This window comes from Colletes gigas, unplaced genomic scaffold (assembly GCF_013123115.1).
Source record: "Colletes gigas isolate AHSC1104 unplaced genomic scaffold, ASM1312311v1 Colletes_gigas_Sc00007, whole genome shotgun sequence".
NCBI classification, from domain to species: Eukaryota; Metazoa; Arthropoda; class Insecta; order Hymenoptera; family Colletidae; genus Colletes; species Colletes gigas.
In genome coordinates, this window is record NW_025106636.1 from 328,739 (window position 1) to 348,913 (window position 20,175).

General features: G+C 38.5%; 1 protein-coding gene across 1 annotated transcript; it reads right to left on the bottom strand.

Annotated features, from left to right (window-relative positions):
• Nucleotides 1-192: 192 nt before the first annotated feature.
• On the bottom strand, nt 193-14,257 carry LOC122396307 (protein Wnt-11b-like). Its single transcript, XM_043394584.1, has 5 exons — nt 14,172-14,257; nt 4,855-5,096; nt 2,891-3,243; nt 1,863-2,134; nt 193-466 (listed from the first exon to the last, which is right to left on the bottom strand). Exons 1-5 carry the CDS (start codon nt 14,255-14,257, stop codon nt 292-294), a joined length of 1,128 nt encoding a protein of 375 aa, XP_043250519.1. The 3' UTR covers nt 193-291.
• Nucleotides 14,258-20,175: the final 5,918 nt, after the last annotated feature.

The following is a 20,175-nucleotide window of genomic DNA, read 5'->3' on the forward strand; positions in this document are numbered from 1 at the left end:
ACTATCATCGCCGATGATTTTTATATGATTAAGTAATCGTAACTGTTCGGTTTCACGTCGATGCAAATTACGATCGATCTCTAAAAATTGCTATAAATACGGGTTTCGTAATATTTTCCAATTCTTCGAAATTCCGACGACAATTAATCATATCGTATAAATAAGTTTGATCGTTTAAACATAATGGTGGACTCTATTCGCGAAGCCCCCATGAATAATGCGAATGTGTGTTTCTCGTTTAAACTAGACGAGGATCCCGGTTTTGTTTCGAAATTTATCGTTCTCGCGCATTTATTTGCATTCGTAGGTCTTGACGATTTTCCTGCAAGTCTTGCACTTTACGTAACAGCAGCTGACGTACTTGCAATCGCATCTTTCCAAAACTTCCTCCGTTTTGGTAATATGACCCCGTCCGCAACAGAGGTACTCGCAACCCTCGTAACCGGAACTGCTTCCATTACATTGCCTGAAGAAAAGAATCATAATTTATAAATTATCATAGAATAAAATGTTTCGTTGCGAATTGGGGATATAGGATAGCGAGGAAGGTAGACGAACAAGACTAGAACGAGAGAAAGAGAGAAACAGCGTGCGACAAAGACAGAAAATATTCCCTCGCGGGGTTAAGTTCCAGATTTCAGGTTATTTTTTATATGGGTACGAAGGGCCGTACCATTCCTTGTTATCTCTCCCTTTCTACGACCTCTTTCTTTAATCTCATAAATGTTCCGACTTCCGATATGCGTTAACAATTATTTAATTACGGACGGAGTGGTTATGAAAGGTATCCTTGAATCTTGTCCAGAGCCTAAGCTATGGTATTAAAGTTTAAAAGTTCATAAATTAATCCCAGACAAAGAGTAATTAGTAAATTATTAAGCAGTGGTTCGATTTATCAAAAGGGCGGAAATATGATGTTTCTCTCTCTTTGTCGCACACTGTTGCCTTCTCTTTCTTCGAATTCGATCGCGTTGCCGCCTAGCGGTGGAACCAGAGTACTATTTCTCGACAAACTTGGGCGTTCTGCCGTAGATGGCAGTGCAGTCGACTAGAAAGAGAGATAGCGATAGTGTGCGACAAAGAGAGAGAATAACACATTAGTTTCATTAAATTCGTTGAGAAATTACTGTTCGAATGTTGTCAGTGTTCTATACTCGATAACTAGAGTACAAAACTGAATAAATTATTAAAGAAAGTAATCACGAATGAAGTTACAATAAATGATAACTATTTATTTCGGAATAATATGTTTGTTTACAAAAATTATAATCGGATCGTTTGGTTGTGTAACATCGCCTCGAAGTATACTGGAATTATCGGCTGTCGAAGTATAATTAGTAATTAATTTAAATAAAAAATTTGTGGAAAGATGACTTTAACAATGCCACGGATCTATTAAGAAACTAGAAATGCACAGAAGTATTTAGTAATACGATTTGTCTTCTTTCTCTCCTGCCTTGTTGCCTTTTCATTTTAATCATTCGCTCCTATGAACGTTGAATCCACAAAACTTTAAAAAGATACTAGAAAATACGGACTTATTTTTTTTATTTATTACTCTTGAAAATGTGTAGATTTGATAGAAATACGGATAAATACTCTGTAACAGAAAGTTATTTAATGGATTAGTCGCTGATGGACTCCAGCAAGAGTTCGACAGTTCGGAAGAAAAAGTTAATGTAAACTAAAAATACATTTTCTAACGATTAAATTCATATTATGGAATTCTCTATAATTCGAGCTCGAGGTTTATAACAACGCTAGTTCGAACAGTAGAATGGTCTTGTAATGGCGAATTATTGAGCCCCAACTGTATTAGAAATGAATAAAATTTCAGGAAAGAGAGTTTAAGCTTACAGTACCTGCCGATAGTTCCAAGACTTCCCTTCGATTTATCAGGTAGACAGTAGTCTGGGCTTTTGGTGGTGTACAACAGATTATCGTGATGATACAATGGCGGCAGTCGTCCGCCAGAGCTTGGTCGAACCTCTGCCGCGGTTGTGTATCGTCGAAGGAGACGATTCCCTGCGGCCGAGGGTCCCGAAGAACCGAGTCCTCTCCAGCAGGTACGCACGCTGCACGATCCGGATACACCGTGGCACTTGCATTCCAAGGTCAACGATTGTTCCACAGCCTTTGTAACAATAGTATACGTAACGTTACTATGTATTGTTAGATCTGGGAAAAATTTCAATGGGGGATTCTAGAGGCCAAAATAAGACGAAAATCAAGAGTAGCAATTTGTTGATGGAGGCTTCGTTAAAAAGTTATTAACGTTTAAAGTTAAAGTGTGCAGCGTGCACGGTTGCCGTCTCACAGGTGCAACTATAAACGTTAATAACTTTTTAACGAAGCCTCAGTCGAGAAATTGATATTCTTGATTTTCGTCTTATTTTGCCCTCAAGAATCTCCCAAGGTATGTATATCCATTATTTTTCTTTATAATGTCTTTGTTATAACTCGTGTATATCCTTGCATTACATAGAATAACGTTTCGAATATTTTACTAGGATAGAAGCTAGCTAAAAGAGTTCTTCTAACATTAACTATGTTCTTGGTTTCGTATTACTTTATACTAATACAAGGTGTTTTTAATAGGTCGGCTGATTGGCTGATGCATCGTTCCGGATGAACAACCACCGCTGTGTAAGGACTTCCCGGAAAACAGGAGACCTCGATCACCCAGAGCCTCCAATACCAAAAGACGCACACGCTGCAATGTTCGCGAAATGTTGGCAAATTGCTGAAGACATAACCCCCAATTGCTAAGAGCATAAACCCAGGCCGCGAAAGCCTAGTATCCGATCTCATATTTGACACAAGGTATCAAGCGTGTATCGGTGTAAAATATTACAGAATCATTCCCGCCAGAAAGCAGCGTATTAATTACCCTTCGACCTGCCCGGTTGTTGTGCATATTAACAGCGTGCATAAACTTGGCTGTTGCACCGGTACCAGGAGGTGTCGCGCCCTGAAGAAATCTCTTGGCCATCCGTGACGCTGATCGAACATCGTCCCCGCAGCCGCCCCACTTGAACGAGTTCCTGGCGGACAACGTGTTGAAGGAGACGGACGTCGCGGTGAACGACGACGGCGAGATCAACGCGGACGGCGACGGTGGCTCTCTTCGCGGTGGCGTGGCGCAGGAACAAGCCGCGAGGCTTCCCAGCGCGCATCCCCTTGCCAGCCTCCACACTGCTGCAGCAGCCGACATAGCGTACACGAAGGCTTGCTCCCTTGTTCCTGTTCAACGAACAAAAAGAACATACAAGGTCGTCGCGCCGAGTTTTCTATTACAACTTAACACTTTGACGGCCGCTGTCTCACGTACACGTGTTACTTTGGAAGCGAACAGACGTTGGCCACTGTCACGTGTGCATGATCTACCGTATGAGTCACCATTTCATCATACATTCAAGTTATTAGATTTATAATTCATTGTAATAATATTCCTAGCATCTTCGTGTATCTCACTTTGGTCTACAATGTCAGTGATGAAGAACAATGGTCTTCGCGTGATACGTGCGGCCATTAAAGTGTTAAGGATGTAGGACTCTTTGAGTAAGACATACGAGGGTTGCACAATAAGTCCTTGGAAAGAGATAGAGAAACAAATTATTTTAGGTAGATTTTTTTGTTATTTTTCAACATTATTAATCTCCTTTTAACTTTCCAAGCGTTTCTCCAACTTTTCCAAGCCATCTAAAAAGCAAGATTTCAGAAGCTCCTCAAAATAGGCATGGTCCTTAGTACGCCAGGTTTTGGATTTTCCAAGGACTTATTAAACGACCCACGTATTACAAATAACTGCGGAAACGAAAGTCACCCTTAATTTTCTTCAAAACTTCTTTGATTTTTTATTAAAATGTAGGTGAATAATGACATTTTCAAATTGTTTATCCACTAATAATAGTTGTATTTTATTTCTTACAAGCTTCCGTTTTATTATACGCTAATAAAAATAGTCGATCAAGGAAATTTCGTTCCCGTGGCGTGGATGCCAAATTTCGAGCTTCGATGTAGTATCTATTTGTTTAAAAGTATGATACTGCGATTTCCCGGTAATTCTGAATATTTGGAATTCACCTGACAAGAAAGCGTATCCCTTCGACGTACCTAAATTAAATCGGTAATAGCACACAGTTCGGTACGTATTCATAATTTCCCCTCTTTGTTGCAGATTCGAAATAATTGAACGAAAGCTGATTAGCGTGCTGACGTTACCGGGTATGAAAAGGGAGGCGCCTCGAGTTCCCAAACAGATATCGGGCGTCTCTGTTTCCTCATCGGCAATAAAATTCAAGCTAGGCTTCTTGGTTTCTCGTTAACGGAAGATCCCCTTTCAAGGTACTCTTTTATGTATAATATAATTATCATTAAATGGCGAACGATTAATCCGGAGGGGGGAGTAGAACGAACGAGAAAGGACCGGAAGCACCGCTTTGGTAATTACTACTAATTGAGGTCTTCCTATTTATCTTGAAATTCTTCAAAGGACTCACGTATTCTACGCATCTGATATTTTCATTTTATGCGTACGTTATAAAATTTATACCAAAGTAGTACGAGGATACCATTGGCTACAGGCCGGCCAACAATGCATTGACCGCATTTCTAACAATAATTTGCTTTTCTATCGTTTTTTAAGGATTTAAAGAACGACCCTACGAAGGAAGACGTGTTATAGAGTGCCTAGTGTAATCAGTCGACAGCGTTAGCAAGTGACAAGCAAAAAACGGAGCTGCTAAGTGTTGAGGTGACACGTGGACGATATATTGTACTAGAAATTTATATGTATAAATATACATGTTAGTTTTTCTTATACAGTGTATCGCGTCTCGATGGAAAACGTACCGGTGAGTAATTCGGGCGTGTAATCTGGCGCACGTTCGATGCTACTGCAGTTCCACCTACGATGTCGAAATGCTTGCTGGCATAAGGTCGAGGTATCCATCGCTGCTTGCACCAGGCTAGGCATCACGTCCGGGGTGGCTCTGCATGCTCTTGCCTGCTTCCTCTCCAGAAGACCGGAGCTTTTGACGCTGGTGCAGGATTCCCTCGTCCACGAGTAACCATCGCCTGTGCGGCTGAGAGCTCTGAAAAAGAAAACAACATTCAAATTACAAATGGTACCTTTCCTCGCTACTTTTATCTCAACTAGAGATACATTTACATTTTCAATACCCTTCGATTTTGAACGAATTACGTTGTTGAAAATTCCAACAATTTATACCATAGGACAAACAACAAAACGATGTATCAACTGTTTGTAATAAAACGACACAGAAGGAACAACAGGCGGTAGCGTGTTGTGTATAAATTACAATTATGTACGTCGATCATTCAAAGCGTAACGCATAGGTATTATCACGCGTATGATTGTTAGAAGATTGTGTAAATTATGTAAAGAATGAACTTCGTGGAAACATTGTACAGGATGGTTGGCGGAGTTTGCGTAACCGAAAGACGATGGAAAAATGTAAAGGTCGAGATTGAAATTGTCGTCGCGGGTGATTCGCGCGCTGTAACGGGGGGCTGTTCGCGACGGAGGGTAAATTCTTTGCGCGTGGCTCGGTCGTAGCCCGTAAATCAGGGGTGAATTTCGAAAATTATAGGCCGTGAGGGTGAAAGGTGCTTTTAAGCGCCGCGGCTGGATACCGTACAGAAGATAATTACGGACACCTGAAAGTCAAAATGGTTCGAGCACGGATACGTCTAGACCCGTAACAGTTCTGGGAATGGCCGGCGCGCCAACCCCGTGTCAGGAACGTACTTTCGAAATTACCCTATCAAAAGGTCGTAGCTCTAATTCATTATTCTGTCGCTGACTGCTGCTGTGACACTGTGCTTTCCAAGATGCCGTTCGCCGCGTTATAAACCCCCAATCCCCCATTCACGACACTTTCCTAACTTCATCCCCACCCACTCGTACGTATCTTCTGCTACGTACTGGCAAATTAATTTTTTTACCTCTCACTGCTATGCTATTCGTAATTTTCAAATATAAGTTGACGAGGATCACGTTTGTAAAAAGGTTGGAGACACACAAACATACAGCCAAACACAAATGTAATTTTATTTCTTTTTATGCATCGATACAATTGTATTTTAATTGTATTTTAACTCTGTAATATTTATTGCACTATTCGATACAGTGTTTTAATCCATATGGAATAGTTTAACAGTCATAACTTGTAACAATTTAAAGTGAAATAATTTAATGTACTTTAAATTGCCATAACTCTTGAACTATTAGATTTATGGCATAAGTGCCTTAATACTATTTTGTAAAGCTCAAAAAACTAGATCGAATAGTGCTGTCGCATTCGTAAATTTTCATTTTATAAAAAGGATGCAGTTGCATCGGTGCATCTCGTAAGTGCAATTGCACTTTTAACAAAATTAGAATTTTATAATTTTGATCGCGCTATTCGATGCAGTTTTTAAATCACTACAAAAGAGTATCAAGACACTTGTGCTCTATACCTAATAGTTACAGAATTATACCACTTTAAAGTTTATTAAATTATTTCAATTTATGTTGTTATAACTCTCGAACTATTAGGTTTATGGCATAAGTACCTTAATACTATTTTGTAGAGCTTAAAAAACTAGATCGAACAATGCCATCAAACTCATAGAGTTCCATTTTTAAAACGGATGCAGTTGCATCGGTGCATCTCATAAATGCAATTGCACTTATATGTATATTTTCTCCGCCATATAGACATCAAAATGAGATCGATCAGTTTCTAATTAATCTGAATAAAATAGCGAATCTTTTCACATATCAAAAAACTGAAACCAATGCCAATGATCTTTTAATGATTTTTCAAACCAAACATTCGAAAGAGAATCGATGCAGAGGTTTTATCCGTTCGAGAAAGTCTTAATAGAACGATTGTCGATATTATACGTACGTCGACAGGCCTCAATTGTTTCAGTTATTATATATGGTATAGATACAGACTGGTGCCACGCCCGTTTAAAAGATAACTCCATACATATGTATATCGCGCCAAGGCGTCGTCGTTCAATCGTAAATATAATCATAAATCGGTTTCGTATCGTAATTCGTATCGTTCGGCGCCTCGTCATTACTTGATCGATGCAAATACGATCGGATGCTGTTGTCACCATCGGTGTATTTGTCTGTCCATGCGTGAACGCGTCGAACCATAAGAAATACGCGAAACGCTAGACCAAAGCTGATTTCCCGTATGAATAAGTTATGAATTTCATTCTATTAATTAAGCACGACAAGCGGGGAATCACCGTCGATTATCCATCGTGATTTATTTATTTGCTGGATAGACTCTTCGATACGTAATTTGCACGTAAAGCGAGATGATTTATTTAAAGGAAAAATTTGTCTCTATTTTCCCCAATTTTCTTGCAACCAACGTTTAACCTAAAACTCGAGGCGAACATGCGTTCGGGGAAGTAAGAAACGAACAATCTTAGGAAACGGATTCAACATTCTAGGAACGACACTTGACAGATTGGCTATGCAATTATGTAGATTGCTTGTCTAAAACTCGGTTGCCCGATAGGCGGTAATTATTTTCATAGGAGAACGCGATTCGCGTTATCTCGATGGCGTATAGAAAATTTGCTTTCGTTTTAAACGCCTGATTGACAGAATTAAACGTCAGACGCGACTTTATAAACCTTTTAAATGTTTGTTTCGACAGATCGAAAACAAAAAATACTGCGAAACGAATACTTTGATACTTGTGTAAAAATTCGTCTCTAAATTAATACTAGTTTTCCACTCGAATGACCGAGCAACGCAACGTGATTTTATCGTTTTTTCTCGGGTTATTCGTAATTAGCAACGCTCGCCGGAAACGACCAATTTTTTTTTATTAAATAATCAAAGAATAGAATTTTTATTTCGGAATTATTAACGTCGGTTTTTATTTTAATTAGAAGAAAAGAAATTTTTAAAGATGTAGCAGAGGATATACAGAAATGAACAATAAACGACACATAGATTTTAGGTTACGTTTAATGCATATAATACGTATCGTTGCATACATCGTATCGGTAGTGGTATTGCCCAGTGTTGTACTATACTAGAACAAAAGATGGCGCGCATGCCCGCCAACGAGGTAAAAAGAAATACCGCCAAAATGGTAACGAGAAACATTTCCAACAAGAAAAAACAGATACAATGAATTTTCATTGCAGATGAGGTGAATACGATCCGCAAATGGTTAAGAAGACAACCGTGAAATCGACATAATCGACAAAAAAAGGGTAAGAAAATTAAAATAGTTATTCATACGTATAAAGGCGACATCTATAACGTTTCTGTTTGTAAAATGAGACGTGACCGGTCAAAGGTTAAGATAATTACCGGGTTTGTCGGTCGATTAACATCATTGCTTAATAAACTGAGCGAGTTCGTAAGAAGGTTTACGTGGAATATAGCTTAAATTGCGCAACTGTAAATAAATCATCGGGTGGTAACAGTGTGACGGAAACAGTTCGGATAACCAATTTGCACCGCGCGCGGTTACCATTTGTTAAGAGTTATTATTCATACGAAATGTACGTATAGATGTGTATGTATACATATAACGTGGCCACAATCATTTCAATTAGCCAATAGACGCATATTTGACGCAATCTCGACGATCGTAACGAGATCTTGGCTCGCGGGACCACCTATGTAGTGCACAACGAGTCCGGCAACTTGTAGAAGGAGCTTTACGAATGAAGAATATCGTACGTTGCTCTGTCCCGTTTCTACGTACGTACGTTCATCGTGCTTTATATCGATATCGACTTACTTCCCCGGAGCTACAGCCACTTGCAAAATTGAGCGTACACCTTCGTTGCCAATGACGATTCTCGGGAAAATAAACAAAAGCAAAGACAGTCTATACATTTTATTTGGATATTTCGATGGTTAATTATTTGAGAGAAACTTTTTTTAAAACGAACAAGTTATATTTAACGCTAAACGTAAAAATAGTCTTGTTTTGTTGTCGCAAGAAAAATAACAAACCTTGTGCATCTATAATTGCCTTTAAATGTTTTTTTTATTGTCGAACTCGTAATATTGTTTCGAGTATTACAGTATAGAGTTTTATCGAGAAATTAACTGCTGAGATATTCAGATAAAGTATATATTCTGTCTTTACGTTTGAAAATGTCTGTTTTCGTTCATTTCTCCGACCAATCATCATCGCCCAACATAGGCGTACGCTCGATCTTGCGAATAACTGTATGTTCCATTCTATTTCCAGCAAATAGTATGTCATTTCACTTTTTCAACCAGCATCGTACCGTTTACGTGTCTCGACAGTCGCCATTTCGACCCGAGCATCGAACGGAAAATGAAAAATTCCAAATCTATACCCTCGTTACCGTCTATTTTAACGGCGAACGTTTATTATTTATTTTGAAAAATAGCACGGACCGCTTGCTCGACCGATTCATTTGTTTTCTTGATTTAGAAGCCACGATGGGAAACGTTGGGAAGCTGTAATAGAGTTTCTTGTACTCGCGGCTCAAAAGTACCAGCGAATACTATTAACGCGAGACGAAGAGCTGATATACGTTACCACGTCGACAGATATTAGCCATAATGGTGTAACCGTGTATGAGAGATGATAATTATTTAGTGGTGAACCAGAGATTACGCGATATTAGTCCAGAACAATCTTTTTTGTTCGTCGAAAAATGTCAGCACGTATTCGAATTTTTTTCTCGAAAATGCGTAGGATTTCGAAGGTATGTCCAATGACCAAAAATGATTGTAATTTACCTCCTTAGCTAATAATAATTTTTTTAAGATGATTTGAAATTTTTCAATTTCGGCGAAAAATTTCTGCATCTACTCGAATTTTTTTCTCGAAAGTGGGTAGGAATTCGAGGTTATGTCCAATGACCAAAAATGATTGTAATCAACCCCTGCAAACGAAAATAATTTTTTTAAAATGATTTGAAATTTTTTTTTTCGTCGAAAAATGTTAGCACCTATTCGAATTTTTTTCTCGAAACTGGGTAGAATTTCGAGGTTATGTCCAATGACCAAAAATAATTGTAATCAACTCCTGCAAACGAAAATAATTTTTTTTAAATGATTTGAAATTTTCTTTTTCGTCGAAAAATGTTAGCACCTATTCGAATTTTTTTCTCGAAACTGGGTAGAATTTCGAGGTTATGTCTAATGACCAAAAATGATTGTAATTGACCCCTGCAAACGAAAATAATTTTTTTAGAACGATTTGAAATTTTTTTTTCGTCGAAAAAATTTCACATTTTCTCGAATTTTTTTCTCGAAAGTGGGCAGGAATTCAGGGTTATGTCTATTCACCAAAAATGCTTGTAATTGACCCCTGTAATAGAAAATAATTTTTCCAGAACGATTTGAAATTTTTAAATTTAATTGTTAATAACTTTTTAAGGAAGCTTCAAACGAAAAATTGATGTTCTTGATTTTCGTCTTATTTTGGCCTCTAGAGTCCCCCATTAAAATTTTTTCCAGGGTTGGTCGAACACCCTGTATTAGGTGTACAAATGAATAATTTCAATTATCTTTTGCAGTTATAAAATCAAGTTGGAGATGGAATTCATCAGCTGGCTGAAAGATGGCTTAAAATTATAGGAAGCAACGGCGAATACTTTAATGGAACAATTCAATTTACCTTCTTTTGAAAGAAACATTGAATGTGGCTGATATATTGCTGGTGAATATTACAAACTCGCTTAATTTTGAAAAATTTGGAATTAAGTGAAAACTAACAACAATTTTTAATAATTCTTGGCGCAATTAAATTGTAATTGCGTAGAATTCTGGTATCGGGGAACCTAGTTTCGTTTCCATTTTAGCTGGATCCGCCTGCGGCTGCACACGAGGGCCCCACAGCCGGGGAATGGCAGGGGCCTATTATCGGCCCCGTAAAATCACCAGTTTACGATTTCACCAGTCAAAATGAATTTCGAAGTAGCATCCGACTCCGGCGATACTTGTCCGTTCGGATCGTACGTCATCGGATTTTATTGAATATCCGCGCATTTTCATAAAAATGTTCAGCTACTAGCATGAACTTCCACGGAGAATAAGCTCGTCCTTACACGCTCTTTCGTTCCTTCTTCTCTTTCGTCACGATTTAAGATCGAGGCTATTGTGAAAAGAACCGTGGCTGCCGATCGTATCGAACGAAACGAGGAAACTGGATTATCATTACGAACTTTTTCCTGTATTTCCATTTAACCGGGATATTTGATCGAGTAAACTGGTTATTATAATTAGGCGCATAGAGACTCTGTTTTAGAGAACCGTGTGTTAGCGATAAGCACTGTTCGAACATTTTTATACAGTCTTGTTTTAATCTACTTCGGTTCCTTTTTTAGAGAAATTATAATACGTGTAAATTTGAGCGTTTTACGTGGAAATTTCTTAGAGAAACCAAAACAGTGTAGCCTCGACCGAGTACAGGGTATTGTATAGTCTGAATCAGAACCTATCAAGCAACTGTAACAAAGAGTACGGACGATGCATGTTACCAACGGTTAATCGCTTCATGTTACCGATAATGAGTACAGAGGTACATCTTACCGACGCGATAGTCAAATAACAAACCTGGTACACGAGTAGATTTTACACCTTATGGACTTTCGTAGCCTAATTTCACTGCCATATCGGCCTGAGGTGCCTAAATTTTTCGAAGAAAAAAATTTTTCTCAAATCGTTCTGGAAAAAATATTTTCGTTTGCGAGGGTCAGTTACAATCATTTTTGGTGAATAGACATACCCTCGAAATCTTATCCACTTTCTAGAAAAAAATTCGAGAAGGAGTGAAATTTTTCGGCAAAATTAAAAAATTTCAAATCATACAAAAAAAATTATATTTAGTTGCAGGGGTCAATTACAATCACTTTTGGTGAATAGACATACCCCCGAAATTCTACCCACTTTCGAGAAAAAAATTCGCGGGGAAATGTGAAATTTTTCGGTAAAATTAACAAATTTCAAACCGTTCTAAAAAAAATATTTTTTGTTGCAGGGGTCGATTACAATCATTTTTGGTGAATAGACATACCCCCGAAATCCTTCGCATTTTCGAGAAAAAAATTCGAGTAAGTATTGAAATTTTTCGACGAAAAAAAATTTTATTATAATTCATATTTTATTATATTGTCGATTTGTCTCGATTATCAATCCGACGAGAATGAACTTTCGTGGACGGCAACGGTTGTATCGAACGCGCCGGTTACGTGACAAATGCCCCGGACGTAAAAACAGAAAGGAACGCAAGACTAGTTCATAAATTGTCAGAAATATATCGAGCCCTCAAGACCACGCATCTCCTATCGTACTGAAAGTGACAGGATTGATGTAATTCTGGCCCCCTCGAGTGGCAAGAAAAAAGAATCACTGTACGCAACTCGGCCGTGATTGCCCTTCGATTATTCTTCGTTGTTGGTCTCGATGATTATAAACAAAAGAAGAAAAGGGGGTGGGGGTGGAGAGCAAAAGATTGCACAGGTCTCGAGAAGGGATCCGAGGAGAGAGAGGCTTCTTGGAAACGGCGTTTATAAATCACCAATTGCGGGCAACCCCTAATCTTCCACCCTGTTCAAACGCCAACCCTCCCGACTGTACTGTCTTCCTTTCGTACTTTTATTCCCCCGTTCCTCCCGCGTTTTGGTTTTGCACGCAAAGCTACCATCACTCCACCATTCATCATCCGACGCCGAGCAACCTTCTCTCTTTCTGTTTCCGCTTTTTCAGCCCCCCGTGACCCCTTCCCTTCTACCTCCGCGCCCTATTTCATACCCCCCTCCCCCTTCACCCCCGATGAAATTCGCCTCGAATCACAGGATAATTAACGTCAACGAGCAGCTATGCAAAATACAGGACATTTCATCGGCGATCGCCTCCGGCGTCGATGATAATGGGATATCTTCATGCTTTCTGACCGGTCAACGAATCGTCAACCAACGAAAAGATCAATTATCCACGAACAAAACGTGTCTCATAAGCCAATAGTACATGGCGTAGCCAACATACGTGACAGAACCTTCCAAAATTAATCTAATTTTTGTTCTTTAACCCAGATATTAGAACTACCAAAGCAGTCCAAATTCGTTGTTTCTAATAAATCTCGTAAAAATTTACAAAAAAAAAAAAATTGCAAAATTTTTGTAAATTTACAAAATTCTATCGTTTCAATTTCTTTGCTACAAGTAAACGCGCTATAATCGTTGATAGTTGCGGTGTTAACGAAAAGGGAGAACGTGAATTAAAACAGCGAACTACGCGTATACGTATGTATATCAATCGAATGTTTAAACAAAATAACCAGGATCGTTACTCGGGCGGGTTCGTTTCGACGGAATATTTATGGAAAGTTGAAAAAGGTAGCCTAAGAAGAAACGATTCCCTAATAAACTGAAATTCGATGTTATTCTTCGTGCATAAGAGACCTTCGAATGCATAATAAATCCTCGTTGAGACTTATTGTTCCCGCGGGCCACGCACAACAAAGAAAACAAGCAGGAAAGGAATCTTCATAATAGAGCAGAAGAATCGTTTCTTGTTTCATTTCCATTCTTTTTCCCCATCGCGGTACATATATCTTTCTTAGCTATTAACCTATTTGTTTCTCATTAACGGATCCACATTAATCTTCGGACCTTATTTGGGGGCTCTCGCGAACGAACCCTGGATCGTCCAAATGCTCGTCGTTATTTTAAATTTTTATGAGTCTCGATACCAGTCGTATAGTAGAATCGTTCAAAACAGAAAATTGTTCCTATTTATCAATGAAATTTACTCAGAATCAGTTACATTGCTTGTATGAAATAGTAATTCATGGAAATTCATATTTCTATTAACAGAATTAAAGAAATTTTTGCCATTATCTCGACCCCTAAATACAATAATTCGTATCTCCAACTATTCCTAATATTCTTGCATATTAAGTGGATTTTGTAGATTTTCGAAAATTAAAATTTCCCATAATCAGTGAAAACTTTCGAGCTCAGAGCCTCCCAGAGCTTTTAGGCATAAAACACGCAAGAACGCCAAGATCCGTTGCACAAAAATTAATCAACAATTCTCATAAACGATTCGGATACTCGAGACTCGTGAAGCAATTTAAAGGACAATAGCCTGCTAACGAAATCGCATTATTACATCTGGTACTCACAGCCACTTGATGCACTTGCCACCTTGAAACAGCAACAAGAAGAAAAGCAACCAAGCGTTGGCACCGCTTCTCTTCGTTACCACCATTTTTGCTCACTTTACATTCTAAACAAGGGCCTCTCTTTCGAAGTTCGACAACTTGGAATAGTCTCTCGTGTTCGTTTCAGGGACCACTGCGTTTCTCTCGATGATCGGTGGATCGTTTCACGTCAGGCGGCGGTACTCTGGTCGCCTTCATTTTCAAAACCTTTCAAACGATTCCTCGCGACCAATCGACTATTTAATCTCGCCAATACCGTTTTCAGGATACAAAGTGAACATTGGTGTCCGTTTAAATACGACAGGCACTCCACGTTTCTGTTACGACTCGTAATAATTGTCCAACGATCGAAAATCACTGGCGAAATCGCGATCGTTTGGTCTGTTCCGGCCATACGGTGAACATCGCGATTAAAGTCGATTTTCCAAACGATCCCGCGCGCGTTCGACGGAATTGCATTATCGTTTGCTCAACTAATTAACGAAACACCGATTTTTTTGGATTTGGAAAAAAAAGTCACTGTCGCGCCACGGGATTAATCGTAGATCGATCGAGAAACGGGACGCGCGAACGTCGGTACCCTACCTTGAACGATCTGCGAACGATACGATTCGTTATTGGGGAAGTTCCTTCGCGGTGTTCCGTTCGGCAGGGAGTCTGCGTGGTTACAGGTGTCCGTCGAGCCGTCCTGCAGGATTTGCCGGTCGTCGTGGAGGTGGAATCCTCCTACTACCTACTCTATTTCCTCCTACTTCGCCTACTCGTTTTTCGTTGGACGGTGAACCGGTCATAGGGATGGCGATCTGGACGCGAAACACGATCAAATCGACCAAGGGAGGAGACGGGGATCGATACGATCGATGATTGTGTGACATAACGTCTAGTCGCGACGATAATCGAGAGACCTACCGCTGTTCGTTCGTCGAGTCCAAGATTCGCGTAGATCAATTTATAAAGAAACTTTTCTTCCTGAAATTTTTCGGCGCAAAAAAAAATTTTCAAATCGTTCTGAAAAAATTGTTTTTAGTCGCGTGGGTCAATTACAAACATTTTTGGTGAATAGACGTACCCCCGAAATCCTATCCATTTTCTAGAAAAAAATTCGAGAAGATGCCTAAATTCGGCGAAAAAGAAAAATTTCGAATCATTCTGAAAAAATTATTTTCGGTTGCAGAATCCCATTACAATCATTTTTTGTCATCACACATACCACCGAAATTCTACGCATTTTCAAGAAAAAAATTCGTGAAGATGCCTAAATTTTTCGATGAAAAAAAAAAATTTCGAATCATTCTGAAAAAATTGTTTTTAGTTACGAGGGTCAATTACAAACATTTTTGGTGAATAGACATACCCCCGAAATCCTATCCATTTTCTAGAAAAAAATTCGAGAAGGAGTGACTGTATTCGATGTGAACTTAATTCGGGATCCTTCGTATTTTTGAAATTTTACGATTTATATATCGACCGAATCGCCAGGTGTGTGATTTCAAATGACCAATCACTGCATTATAACGATTTAAAAAATTCACTCTGACGATTCGTATTCGATGTGAACTTAATTCGGGGTTCTTCGTATTTTTGAAATTTCCTTTTTTTGAGATAGCGTTCTTCGAATGCTAGTAAAAATAAATTCTGTCCGATAGCGTTTCGTTCGTTTATACTGCAGGCTGATAGAATTCGAGTTGGAATAATGAGCGTCGGCCTACCTTCTCATCTTGGCTCCTTCGGATATTCTTCTAACTCTCGCGGTGTCGATAAATAAACCTCTGTCAGGCGTTCATTACGTCGTTAAGGAGTTATACTACCTTGACCGGTCCAAAACGAGCAGCATCTTGACCAATATTTTTTTTTATAGAGAATATATATGCCCTCGATCGAAATGATCTTCTTATCGGTTATAAAGCATTTCCTGATCTGCAACCACCAATTTAAACAAAAAGTATTTACATTTATTCATGGCGGAACGACGGTGTTACAGGTTTTGCGTGTCAAATTAACCCTTTTATTCCCCTTTTTACGAGTCACGATTTCTCTACAATTCAAGCCACTGCAATAACGTTATTATTACAAAATAAAAATTACATATACTTTTGTTATTGTTTTGAGAATCAATGTATATACATTATTGCTTCTGTTGTGTGATAAACTAAAATAGATAACAAACAGATATGTCAAAGAGTTTTTATTTCAAATCAATTTGTTTAGCAGTTAATGGAGGCTTCCTTAAAAAGTTATTAACAATTAAATTAAAAAATTTCAAATCGTTTTGGAAAAATTATTTTCAGTTGAGGGGGTCAATTACAATCATTTTTGGTGAATAGACATACCCTCGAAATCCTATCCACTTTCGAGAAAAAAATTCGAGGAGTAAAATTTTTCGACGGGAAAAAAAAATTTCAAATCGTTTTGGAAAAATTATTTTCAGTTGAGGGGGTCAATTACAATTATTTTTGGTGAATAGACATACCCTCGAATTCCTATCCACTTTCTAGAAAAAAATTCGAGAAGGAGTGACATTTTTCGACGGAAAAAAAAATTTCAAATCGTTTTGGAAAAATTATTTTCAGTTGTGGGGGTCAGTTGCAATCATTTTTGGTCGTTATACATACCCCCGAATTCCTACGCATTTTCGAGAAAAAAAATTCTTTACCGAAAATCTAATTAGGTGATTTTTTTCTAGGCACCAGCGAACTAAACGGGGCAAGGGCAAGGAGAGAAGGTCTACGCACCGCCTTATTCCCCACCATAGAGGCTACATAGTACTAGGATCTCCATAACCGCAAGAGATACACTTTTCTTCTATCCGTGGCTAATATTTTGAGCCTACGGTTACGTCAAATGACTCTCAGTCTTCTTCTCCTATCCTACTCTGTCCCTGTACGTAGCTGTGAGCAACTCAGCTAATAAGCTATCAAGCTACGGCCAATCGGCATGCCTAGCCATCAAGTAATCGCTGTACAGTACATGGACATTTCGAAAAAGCATCAAAGCTACTCCAGAAAGGTGCAAATGCTTTCCCCTAGAACTGGAACTCCCCTCCACTTGCACGTTTAGCTAAAACCAATTTAAGAAACATGTTCTCCTGGTCATCGTCACCGGTGTACTTCCTTTTAGATCCAATTCCAATCGAGGGTACCCTAATCGACGCGTACGTTCCTCCCTTCTGAACCATTTCTTTCGGATCTCGAGATCTTCCCGGACCTTCTCACGTTTCTGTTATCGCTTTAAGAATATTTCGCTTGGTGATTACTGTAAACTGAACAAATATCGCGGCGAGACGAACGTCGTTTATTGTAAACGGTACGTCGAGGCGTCAGGCGAACGTGATTCCACGGACGAGAAAGTTATAAATTAATGCACGCTCCCAGCTATTATGCAAATCACGCGAACGAAAACGCTTACTTTGAATTTACAATCGCAAAACGGTCGGTTTAGCGAGATGTAAAGGGGAGATGGGAGCGAGTTAAAAACGGTTTATTGGCAGAGGACAGCCGCTTCGTTGGTTTCAGATTATTTCCTGGCATTATTCGCCGAAGACGTCCACGACAAAAAGGGGCAAACAGATCTGGCGACAGCTGCTTGGCTATTAAAATCGACTTAAACCTTCAAACCCTCGGCATGATTGCAAGAGTTACCTCTCATACCACGGATCTACTCCGCCGTCGATATTCCGCGCAATCGCGTACAAAGCCAACGCGCGTACACGCGCAAATCTCTCCCAAGAAATTACCAAATTGATCAACGGAAATAATAATTAGCAAACAAACAGTATCGTTCCTTTGTTGACGTTACAAATTGCCTTTCGATAAAATACCAAAAGTCTAAATGTTCTCTTTCGAACGATGAAGACATCATCATCGATGTCTCTGTTTTTTTATCAAATTTCTATTCGTTCCTTTATCATTTAAAACAGATGTTATTAGATTAATATGGAGAGAAATATTAACTATCGTTTGTTACAGAGTGTCTGGTTGGATTTTCACTCACGGAGGCAATTCCACCGATCCAGCGAATTATCAAAGGCTTCTTTTAAGGTAGGAGATGAAAGAGAAGTTTTTTTTTCTGACTGCCTTGAGTATGTTTATTGTTCAGCGAGTTACTGATTTAGTTTTGGCTGGAGAATGTGCTTCGTGAGCAGCGTGATGTCCTGTAGAGTCACGACGATGTTAATTTCCTTGTTTAACTTCATCCAGACGCAGGCAGGGTGGAACGTGGAACAGCGTTTCTATTTGTGCATGAATGGTTTCTTTCGATTACGATATTTTTTAGCGGTATTAAAGAAACTACCATCCCGACTAACTTCCGTATATTGTATATAATTGATTCGATATCGTGCAATTAAATTGATATCAACGTATTCCGCAACCACCGCGTACATTTGCATAATCTATAAATAATAACGTCTCCGAAAGAAGCGAACTTAGTCCGGTGGTAATAAACTTTTTGTCCCTTTCTACCCGACGCTACCCCGCTTCTCGAGTCACGAATTTCTAAATATACAGGGTGTTCGACCACCCTTGGGAGAAATTTTAATGGGAGATTGCAGAGGTCGAGATAAGAAAATCAAGAATATCAATTTCTTGACCGGGGATTCATTAAAAAAATATCGAAAAATTGCGAATTGTTCTGAAAAAATTATTTTTGGTTGCGGGGATCAATTACAAGCATTTTTAGTGAATAGACATAACCCTGAATTCCTACTCACTTTCGAGAAAAAAATTCGAGTAGGTACAGAAATTTTTGATGAAATTGAAAAATTTTAAATCGTACTAAAAAAATTATATTTAATTACAGGGGTCAATTGTAATCATTTTTGGTGAATATGCATACCCTTGAAATCCTACCCACTTTCGAGAAAAAAATTCGAGTAAGTACTGAAATTTTTCGACGAAATTAAAAAATTTAAAATCGTACTAAAAAAATTATATTTAATTACAGGGGTCAATTACAAGCATTTTTGGTGAATAGACATACCCTCGAAATCCTACGCACTTTCGAGAAAAAAAATGCTTCCCCGAAAATCCAGAAATGCTTCCTTGAAATTTCATGCGGATCTTTAAAATGTCATAACTCCTGAACGGATTGGAGGATTTTAATTTTCAAAAATGCAAACAACGCGTATTTTAGTGGAGAATATGTAGAAATTCTAACAATTTTGATGAAATTGTTCCTTGACACCGTAAAGTAAGAAAAACCCCCTAAAACTGGTCCAATATTCAAACGGCCATAACTCCTATAATAGCAAAGATATCTAACTGAAATTTTTTTCTGAGACAGAGCCCATGGGTGCCTACAAAAAAGTATTAGACAATTTTTCTATAGAGCGTCAAACAAATTTATTAAAAATGAAAAACAAGTTTTTAAGAAAAATTGCAAGGGCGTAGGTGCCTAAATTTTTCGGCGAAAAAAAAAATTTTCAAATCGTTCTGGAAAAATTATTTTCGTTTGCAGGGGTTGATTACAATTATTTTTTATCATTAGACATACCCTCTAAATCCCACCCACTTTCGAGAAAAAAATTCGAAAGTGTGTGAAATTTTTAGACGAAATTATAAAATTTCAAATCGTTCTGGAAAAATTATTTTCCGTTGCGGGGGTCAATTACAATCATTTTTGGTTATTAGAGATACTCTCGAAATCCTCCCCACTTTCGAGAAAAAAATTCGAGAATGTGTGAAATTTTTCGCCGAAATTGAAAAATTTCAAATCGTTCTAAAAAAATTATTTTCGTTTGCAGGGGTTGATTACAATCATTTTTGGTCATTAGACCTACCCCCGAAATCCTACTCACTTTCTAGAAAAATATTCATCAAATTCGTCAAATATTTTGGCCTCTGGAATTTCCCATTAAAATTTTTCCCATGGGTGGTCGAACACCCTATATAGGGAATTTCGTAACACGCGATACTTATTCCAGCGTTCGAGGGAAAATAAAGAAGGAATCAGTTAAACGATAATATTG